This window comes from Lucilia cuprina, chromosome 5 (assembly GCF_022045245.1).
Source record: "Lucilia cuprina isolate Lc7/37 chromosome 5, ASM2204524v1, whole genome shotgun sequence".
NCBI classification, from domain to species: domain Eukaryota; kingdom Metazoa; phylum Arthropoda; class Insecta; order Diptera; family Calliphoridae; genus Lucilia; species Lucilia cuprina.
This window is the reverse complement of record NC_060953.1, coordinates 62794543-62805694: the sequence shown is the minus strand read 5'-3', so window position 1 is coordinate 62805694 and position 11152 is coordinate 62794543. Positions and strand designations below refer to the sequence as shown.

Genomic DNA, 11152 nt, shown 5'->3' with positions numbered 1-11152 from the left:
TTTTTTCGAAGCAAGAACACTTTCGAAACAAGAAAATTTTGTAGTTTTACCCTGTAAAATCGAATACACACTTATACATATCGACATTGAAATCCCAAAAGCCCTAAGTCACATTGAACAAATTTTTCAGGAGAAGCAAAAAAAAACCGTCTAAAATGATAAATGGGGACGTAGATTTTAATTGTAAGAGTGTAAAATTTAGCAGGAACATATATTTTGATACGGTGCATCATAATCAATCAGAAAGTCGATTTTAGGGCTTTTTGAATTTTGTATGATGATATATTTATGTTTCTAAAGACAAAAAGCGTTTTCATGACAAACGTCATCTATAGTGATTTCGGCAATAGAACCAATAACATCGTTAAGTAGTCTTTTTTATATGTGATACAAATACGTTATCTTTCATATGTATGTATATGTATTAGGGATATGAATTTTAATTGATTAACAAGAAACCCTTAATGTATACAAACGTGAAGCAGAACTTTCTTGTCATTATTATTTGGAAGAAATGTTAAATGAAGAAAATTCTTTGATAATTTCGAAATAATTTGCTCTATTAATGATATTTACTTTCATTATAACAAATACATACATAGAATATTTATATACAATTCCTAATAAATATTTTGCAATAACAAACATTAACTTGTACTAGCAAGACCTTGAGGTATAAAATTTCGAAAGTGAATGTTCGATAATTATGACTCAAAATTTATTATATTACGACAACAGTACCTATTTTTAAATGAAAACAAACTGAAATACTAAATTTATAATGTAATACTAATAACAAGATAAAAAAATATTTAGGCAACATTTGTTTGGAAGTCCCTTCCGTTTTCCAATAAAAGATAATTTTTTTTTTAATTTTATCAATCACATAAAATGATTCCCCCGATAAAAGGAAAAGAGATAACAAAAAAATCTATAAAATCTTTAAAGAACAAAACAAATAATTTATTTGTTAAGAAAAAGTCGTGCAATTAAGAAACAAACGGTTAAATTGAAAAATAATTAAAAAAATAATAAAAATTACGAAATATGTTTATAAAAATGAAAGTGTTTGTGATTGTAACTGTCTTCATAGGTGGCTTAATAACCCTTATAAATGCAGATACATTTGATGAATGCGAAGATATAGATCCGGATACATATGTTGCCAGTTCGGAAAGTTGTTCGGCTTATATACTTTGTAATGGAGACGATTCGGAACTGTTTGAATGTGATGAGGGGGAGTATTTTGATAGTGAAAGTGAATCATGTGATGCTAAAGAAAATGTTGTTTGTCCTTTGGATAACAACGAGGGAGAAGATGGGGAAGGTGATGGTGACGGAGATGGTGAACAGCCAGAAGAACCAGTTGTAACGACGGTGGCTCCTACCACTATAGCTACTACTACAGTGCCACCGGTTACAATGGCCACGACTCCAGCTGAAATTTTGGATATACCACCAGTTGTTAAGGATTCATGTCCTGCCACCGATGATCCCAATCAAATTGTTTATATATCGAGTAGTGACACATGTTCTGATTATTATGTTTGTTATCATGGTCATCGCATTGAAATGCACTGCACCGATCATTTGCACTTTAACACGCTTACGGGAAAATGTGATTTTCCAGAAAATTCAAATTGCAAGGTAAATTGAAGTAACAGCAATTTTTCAATCCATTGACAAAATGATACTTTATTAAATCCGAATCTGGGTTGAGAATTTTTTAGATATCGTATTATATTGATTGAATAATTGTTTAACAAAAAGTGGGCGTTAAAAGGGGCGTGCGCTTAACATGTAATAAAGCATAAAGATTATTTTGAGAATAGATCTATAGACGTGTCATGCTACAATAATGTTTGAGAGAATACATTCCATAAGCAATGACAATATCAAAAATTCTATAAAAAATATATAAAAATAACTGAAAAATTTCCTGATAAAAGTACTTCCAAAATTAAATTAAATTATTATTAAATTTTATTTTGCAGATCAATAATCAACCGCCTTCGGCTACAAATAAATGTCTGCCACATGTCACCGATTTCTTTCCTCATCCACAAAAGTGCAATTATTTCTTTTATTGCATCAAGGGCTATCAGACGCTACAGCAATGTCCATTCTATTATGGTTGGGATATTGAGAGGCGCACGTGTGTCCATATGACACATGCCAAGTGTTATGGCAACACGCATTAGTCAATGAGTTTTATTTTTTTATTAAGAAAAAAAGAAACTCTTACAAAGTCACTTATTCCATGGGAGCGTTTCATTCATTTTAACATTAATAAACAGAGCTTTAAAGGATTTATTTTATTACCATTGAATTTTCAGTTTTTAATTTAAAATCGAATAAATTGAATTGCATATTGACTGGTTTAAGTCGACAAAGTTAAGTTTCATTCCTTTAAGCTCTGATTTTTGCTTCAAACACATTTTCATCTCATTGTGCTATTTTGTAAGTATTTTATTTAAATAAATATTAAACATAACAAAAATGGAAATAAAACATTATTTTTATTTAATAAAAAATGTAGTATGTATAAGAATTCAATCACAGCAGCAATGATGAAAAATTTCTGACAAATTTTTTATTGAATTTCTTAAGAAATAAAAGTAGCATTTTCGTTCTTCAAGAGATTCAATGGTTTCTTTTAAAATTTTATCGATTTTCTTGTTGAAATTCTGCTTAATTTACTTAAGTAATTTACTAATGACATTTGCTTGTCTACAAAAGTGTTCTACAATGTTAAAGTATATTTTTGTTTTCTTTTTTTTGACATGTTTATTTTCGTCAAAACAAATAAGATAAGAGATACAAAATGTTCATCATGTTTAATGATGCACAAATAGAAATGTACATATGTATGTATGTATTTTTGGATATATTTTTGGGTATCATGGTTGCTTTAGAAAAGGGGATACACAGTGGGATAGATAGTAATATAATTAATTAGCTTTAGATGAATATAAAGGTGTTGTCTTAAGCACAGTATATTTTCAATGCTATCTTCCAAATCTGCATGATATTAAAGTTTTTAACAATAATTTTTCCTTTATTTAACTACTGTACATACAACTGCATAAAATAATAAAAATTTATTACAAAAAAGCACGTGTTAATTATAAATAATATTTATACCCTCCACCACTTTATTGGAAAGGGTATATTGGGTTTGTTCTGATGTTTGTAACGCCCAATAATATTAGTCCTATACCCACCTAACTAGACTTGATGACCCTCAAGGATTCTATTATAATAGGTCCTCATATGAAGAGCCGGCATCAAAATTTCACTAAATGTCCACAATTTTATTTAACAATAAACGGCTTAAATATGTATGAATGTATGTATGTATGTATGTATGTATGTATGTATGTATGTATGTATGTATGTATGCATGTATGTATGTATGTATGTATGTATGTATGTATGTATGTATGCATGTATGTATGTATGTATGTATGTATGTATGTATGTATATCTGAGGCAAGGTACAATACAACTGAAATGCTTTATTATGACAACTAAATCTCATTTTATTTTTGTAGAAGGTGTAGGTTATTACATAGTCGCCCTCGCCCGACCATAATTTCTTACTTGTTTTGTATTAAAAGACTTAAATTTTTAATTACGAATATGGTTTAAAATGTGAAACCTATCTTCTGTAATCACATTTATTTACATTCGCTCTATGACCATTATTTATGGCAATACAATAAGTTATTCCTTTATATTCACTTTCAAACAATAAAATCAATTGTCAATGTAAATAAAATAATTATTAATTAATTAAATTTTTCGTAATTAAGCGTAAAATGTTGCGCAAATAATTCACAATAAGTAGGAAAATATTGATGCATTAAATTAAACCCGCATTTTAAAGGTATTTTTTAATAATTTTACATAGATAGATAGAAGGATAGATAGATAGATAGATAGATAGATAGATAGATAGATAGATAGATAGATAGATAGACGGACAGATAGATAGATAGACGGACAGATAGATAGATAGATAGATGGATGGATAGATAGATAGATAGATAGATAGATAGATAGATAGATAGATAGATAGATAGATAGATAGATAGATAGATAGATAGATAGATAGATAGATAGATAGATAGATAGATAGATAGATAGATAGATATATAGATAGATAGTTAACTAGTTCATTATTTAGTTTGTTAGTTAGTTAGTTAGTTAGTTAGTTAGTTAGTTAGTTAGCTAGTTAGTTGGTTGGTTAGTTATTTAGTTAGTTAGTGTTAGTTAGTTACTTAGTCATCAAAAGTTACACAATTCGTTTACAGATCCATATTTCCTCCAATGAAAAGGTAGGTTATAAACTTGTCACCGGAGCTAGGAAACCAGGCTAACAAATACTATAGTTTTCCAATTTAATTGATTACTGACTCTTGTTATTGCTAGAATTAAACATCTTCATTATTAAAGTTTAAAATAAAAAAGAAAAACTTATTAGCAAAAGTGATACAACAAGACAAAACCACTTGAAGTTTAAGATATTTACAGCAAATGCTACTAACTAACATTAACTAAATTAGTTGGAAATTATTACCTATAAATAGTTCTGCAGCCAGTGGCCTTGCATTTAAAGAGCTTATAGCGCAAATATTTTAAGTATTTAGCGGCAATAGGACTTACAATTTCTTCACGTGAAGAATGCCGTTAAGTAAGTGTTTGTGAATTAATAAAATAAAATGAATTTAAATAATAACTAAAAAATTTTGTTTTTTTTTTAGTTGTAAAAATTAGTGTTGTATTATTATTAGTGGTGGCCCTTGCTGAAGCCTTAACAGTACCACAACTTTGTAGTAAAAGACATTTTGGCTATAAACTACAAGATCCCGAAGATTGTCATAGTTTTTACGTGTGTCTGGGAAATTGGGGTGAATTTAATTTGAATTGTGCTTCGGGTTATCGTTTTAACGAAACTCTACAGAAATGCATAAAAGGCAAATGTCCGCCATGTCCCTGTTTAGGGGCTACTTATGACAACAGTGTTATGGAGACTACGGGTTATATACCTGCAGTGCCAATAGTTTTTCTACCAAGTCTGAATAACGATTCACAAGCTGTTGTAGCAGTATTAACTGAGGCTGCATTAAAAGAAGTTTATTTGAAACTCACTAATGACAGTTTCGATTCGTTAACACAACTGAACCAATTATGTAATTCCTCTTATTTGCAAATTGGCAACATTGTACATAATCTAACAGGTCACAATTTCAATAATACAAATAGTGTTAAAGCCTATAACTCTGTTTCGGTATCTTCTAAAGAATCTGGAAAGAAAACTATTAGCAAAATTTCAAAGAGATTACTTGGCAAAGCTACGAAATTTGAAATGCTTAAGAGGGAACTAAACCAACTGCGTTTGGAAAAATCTAACAACATAGAAGTTAGAGAAGATACTACTGATGCACCGATTACAACTGAAGCTAACACGGAATTTTTCATGGGAATTTCTGCAACAAATTCTCCTATAGAGACAACAACAGTATCACCAGAGGAAACTACAACAGAACTACCAACATTAATTTCAATTGATGAAATAGATGAAGTTTCCTCAAATTTATTTACTGAAGCTATGGAAGTTGTCGACTACGATGAAGCATTAGAGGAGACTACAACAATGTGTCCTACAGATTCACCAAGTGAAACCACAACTCAGTCATCAAGTGAAACTACTACAAATTTGCCAATAGACATTGCAGTATTTTCAAATATTGATTTGTTAGAAGAAACAACTACAATTGAAACTACTACTCTGCCGTCAACTGATATTACCACTCAGCTGTCAATGGGAATGTTTGCTGAGAACGCATTTCTAGAAGAAACAACAACTGAAACTACTACTCAACCATCAAGTGAGATCACCACCACTGAGTTGACTGTGAAATTTGGAATATTATCGGATAGTGTATTACTAATAGAAACAACAACAGTTCTACCTAGTGAAACTACTACTCTACCATCAAGTGAAATCACAACTGAGTTGCCAATGGAAATTGGACTATTTGCTGAGAGCATGTTTCTCGAGGAAACAACAACAGATCTACCAAATGATTCTACAACCCAAAACCCAAGAGAAACTACCACTATACTACCAACGGAAATCTCAACATTACCTGTTATGGTAATGACAATAGAAACCACTGATTCATTTATTGAAACTACTACCCAAGCATCAGGAGAAAATACTACTGAAGTACCATCAACAACTAAATCTGTTTACGATTTATCTGAATCTTTAACGGAATTGCCCACAACCATTATAACTACTACTGCGGGAGAAATACCAAATGATACCGCTATAGAAACGACAACTTTACAAGCAACGACAGAGTCCAATCCAAAAATTGCAAGTGAAAATAACGGAAAATTAGAAACTACAAAAACTTCCACTGAATCCACACATCTATTTCCAGAATCTTCTACAGAAATTTCATACATAACTGACCCCAGTTATAAGACAACCGAATCACCAAATGAAAATAGCACAAAAACGCCGGCTACCACCACCTTAGAATCAGTAACTGAAACAACATCAACTACAGAACCAAATACAACAACAGAATCAACGACAATTGAAGATACATCCCCTGCGACTACAGTAGACACTTCACAATCAACTACTGAAAACACACCGCTACATTCAACTACAATTACTGTTACGGAAACAACAACAGAAAGCTCTCCAATAACTACTGCAACGGAATCAGCGACAACTGAAGCTACGTCCCCCACGACTATAGCAAACACTTTACAGCCAACAACAAATACTGCTACGGAATCAACAACAACTAAAATTTCGTTCTCCACGACTACAGCAAACACTTTAGAGTCAACTACAGAAACAACACTAGTGTCAACAACAACCGCAGAATCAACGACAGAAAACACGCAAACAACTACTGCAACAGAACCAACCACAACAAAAGCTACTACTACAGAAACGATACCTGTTTCATCTACAAATACTGCAACGACTACAACAAACACTTTACAGCCAACTACCCAAACGACACCAGTATCAACTATAAAAACAGTTACCGAACCAACAACAACTACATTCCCCACGACTACAGCAAACACTTCACAATCAACTATTGAAACTACACCAGAGTCAACAACAAATACTGCTACAGAACCAACGACAGAAAGCACTCAAACAACTACTGCAACTGAATCAAATACAACAACAGCTACAACTTTTACGACTGTTACAAACACTTTACAGCCAACTAAGGAAACTACACCAGTGTCAACTATAACAACAGCTACGGAATCAACAACTACAGATTCGTCCCCAACGACTACAGTAAACACCTCAGAATCAACTACGGAAATGACACCAGTGTCAACTACAAAAACGGCTACTGAACCAACGACAGAAAGCACGCAAACAACTACAGCAATAGAATCAACGACAGAAAGCATGGAAACAACTACAGGAACAGAACCAACAACAACATCAAGTTCATCGGCTCCAACCACCGAAAGCATACCAAATACTACACAACCGTCGACAGCTACGGATGCAACTACAAAAACGACAACAACATCGGAAACAACAACTTTAGTTCCTACATCAACAACTACTTGTACATCCACTACATCAACGACTACTTGTACAACCACTACATCAACGACTACTTGTACAACCACTACATCAACGACTACTTGTACAACTACTACATCAACGACTACTTGTACAACTACAACATCAACGACTACTTGTACAACTACAAAATCAACGACTACTTGTACAACTACTACATCAACGACTACTTGTACAACTACAACATCAACTACTTCTTGTACAACTACTACAGCAACAACAACAACTACATGTAAAACAACAACACGAACAACAAAACCACAAACCACAACATGTAGGCAAACAACATCTATTAATTTGAAATATTCCCAAAATAAAATCCAAAGCGCTTCGGATATAAAATCCATATGTGCAGATCACCCGGATGGTTATTTCGTTAAAGATCCCAAGCAATGTAATAAATATTATACTTGCTACAAACAGAAAGCACATGCCCAACGTTGTCCTGGTCACTACTTATTCGATGAGAAATTACAAATGTGCAATTATCCTAAAGCAGTCGATTGTCAGTCAGAGCATATAGAACCAGTTGTTACTAAAAAGCGCAAAAATAAAAAGGTTACATCGACAGTTTTAAAGAAGAAACAATTGCCCTACCAACCGATTGCTACTGCAACAACAAAGAAAACTAGAGATATCAATTATTTACTCAGTCTTAAGCCAGAAGATTGCAAAACTCTAAAGAGTGGATCTTTTGTGCGCGACAGTAAGAATTGTAATAAATACTATGTTTGCTTAAACGGTTTTGCAGTTTCTCTATATTGTCCTCATGGTCAGTATTTTGATATAGAGGGACTTGTTTGTAACTTTAGGGCTTTTGTGAAAAATTGTCCACAATAATGTAAATTGAGATTTAAATTAAATACCTAAATAAATTTAATATTTGCAGTAAAATATTTTTGTACTTAAATTTTCAATATGTATTATCGATAGTTAACACATTTTGAATATGCAGCAGCTCGATATTTTTGTGTTTTTTTTTTCTAACTAATTTTTTGTTAGATAAAATCGATTCTCCATTAAGAACACAACTTCGATTGAAGTCCTTTAATAAACTATTTTAAAATCTTCTCATTGGTTTTACTACATGCTGTGGTTCTCAAAGAATTCAAGCAAAAGAACATGTGAATCATATGATTTTTTAAAAATCTATATAAAAAAATCACGTTTTTTTAATACTAATTAATGATGGTGTTATTTAAACCGTATACATACATAATACTTTTGATGAACAATTTAAAATTAATTCTTTTTTTTTACACATTTAAATTTATAGAGGCAATAAATAATAAATAATACCACTACATATGTACTTATCTAATCAATATTTAAAAAATAAATATTATTTATGTGAATGAAATAACAACTAATAAATACTTTTAGTAGAAAATTGATTGATTGTTTATCTGGAATATTTGCTTGACTAAGTTTTTCTTTTTTTGTCAGTCATTGTCCTTTAAAAGGTCTTTTTTGTTGTTGAGCCATTTCTACTTACACGTGTGTGTTTATGGGTTAATGGAATTGTTGATACGTATATTTTTACGGTTTTGGAAATTGGTCAAGGATATTGTATATTTTTCGGCATTTTATTTAAAATTTTAAATATAAACTTGATTAAAGACTAGACTAACTATAGCTTAGATTAGTCTATAAACTAGACTAAAGATTAGACTATAGACTAGACTATAGATTAGTCTATAGATTAGACTATATACTAGACTTAAGATTAGACTAGACTATAGACTAGACTATAGACTAGACTATAGACTAGACTATAGACTAGACTATAGACTAGACTATAGACTAGAATATAGACTAGACTATAGACTAGACTATAGACTAGACTATAGACTAGACTATAGACTAGACTATAGACTAGACTATAGACTAGACTATAGACTAGACTATAGACTAGACTATAGACTAGACTATAGACTAGACTATAGACTAGACTATAGACTAGACTATAGACTAGACTATAGACTAGACTATAGACTAGACTATAGACTAGACTATAGACTAGACTATAGGCTAGACTATAGACTAGACTATAGACTAGACTATGGACTAGACTATAGACTAGACTATAGACTGGACTATGGACTAGACTATAGACTAGACTATAGACTAGACTATAGACTGGACTATGGACTAGACTATAGACTGGACTATGGACTAGACTATAGACTGGACTATGGACTAGACTATAGTCTAAAAAATTAAAAGATTTTCGAAACTCCTTAATGTTAGTACTTATTCTTGTATATATTTTATGTACAATATGAAGTATAATCCGTATGGAGTATGTAATGTGTCATTGATTGATATTTCTGTATTTGGACTAGAATATGTTTTGGAAAGATTTTACTATATTCAGAAAATGCAGATTTCCCAGAATGTACATATTGCATATTTGTATGTATATGCAAATTAACTGGGAAACAATACAAAACGTTGTAAAATATTCATACTTTTCCGAAAGTAATACATTATAAAAATAGACAAGTAAATTTTAGAATTTTTGTGCCAACTGAAGTTGGATAATATTACAGTTTTAAGTAAAAATAAAACTGTATGTATGTATGTATGTATGTATGTATGTATGTATGAATGTATGTTTACTTCATCATCCTCTACAATGCATAGGTAAAATACAATTTTTAGAATTTCTTTGATATGTATGTATTATAAGATAGTTTAAATTAAAAATATTTCGTCCAAGCTGTGACAGAAACCACAATAGAAGGTTTATTTTTCAATTTCAATTGTATTTATAGTAATAATAAACCAAAAACAATTTAATAACTTAAACCTAGTCTTCGGCGAATGAAAATACATAAGAGATTACTTTCAAAAGTTCAATTAGAAAATAAATAAATATACAATGAGCTTTATTAAAAAAATGTTGGTTTGGTAAACGAAAACATAATTTAAAATCAAACTTTTCAGGATTTTTATTTAGAGACATATGTACCTAGATAGGCATTAGAATAGCCGTAATATTGCTACATCTATTGCTTTTTCCTATCAATATATTAGCATATATGCATCTAAGAGTAAGTTTCTAAAAATGTTTACCGTTGAGTCGATATTTGATGAAAAAGTATTTGTAAGCCTCTTAATATGTCATATATGAAAATAATTAACGGAAAATATATTATGGTATTTGTATTACTATGCGTATGTGTTATATACTTGTTTTAATTTGAATTGTTACGTATACGTCACGTAAGAACAATTGTATTACTAGGTATCAGAGTTGGGGGTAGTGCACTAAATATTTAGTGCACTAAGGTTTTAACTAAATCCCACTATAGTAACAACATTTTGATTTTCCACTATTTTTCATCACTATAGTGGTAGTGAAACATATCGTAACTACTACTAAAAAAATTTGTGGTAGTGAAACATGTTTTAACTACCACTAAAAAAATTAGTGGTAGTGTAAAATTTTTCCACTACCACTAACCATTAGTGGTAGTGAAAATTTTGCACTACAATAAA

General features: G+C 30.9%; 2 protein-coding genes across 2 annotated transcripts; both read left to right on the top strand.

Moving 5' to 3' along the window:
• Nucleotides 1-406: 406 nt before the first annotated feature.
• LOC111684861 (chitin-binding domain protein cbd-1-like) lies at nucleotides 407-2505 on the top strand. The gene is made up of 2 exons (XM_023447078.2): nucleotides 407-1647; nucleotides 1995-2505. The coding sequence occupies exons 1-2, from the start codon at nucleotides 1048-1050 to the stop codon at nucleotides 2199-2201; spliced, it is 807 nt and encodes a 268-aa protein (XP_023302846.2). The 5' UTR covers nucleotides 407-1047; the 3' UTR covers nucleotides 2202-2505.
• Nucleotides 2506-4626: 2121 nt separating this feature from the next.
• On the top strand, nucleotides 4627-8828 carry LOC111684840 (mucin-5AC-like). Its single transcript, XM_046953134.1, has 2 exons — nucleotides 4627-4696; nucleotides 4767-8828. Exons 1-2 carry the CDS (start codon nucleotides 4687-4689, stop codon nucleotides 8486-8488), a joined length of 3732 nt encoding a protein of 1243 aa, XP_046809090.1. The 5' UTR covers nucleotides 4627-4686; the 3' UTR covers nucleotides 8489-8828.
• Nucleotides 8829-11152: the final 2324 nt, after the last annotated feature.

What these genes read in the sequence shown, in the direction of transcription:
- LOC111684861 (XM_023447078.2), top strand. Translation starts at nt 1,048, where the DNA reads ATGTTTATAAAAATGAAAGTGTTTGTGATTGTAACTGTCTTCATAGGT. An exon ending in CAGAAAATTCAAATTGCAAG is followed by an intron (nt 1,648 to 1,994) that starts GTAAATTGAAGT and finishes TTTATTTTGCAG; the next exon opens with ATCAATAATCAACCGCCTTC.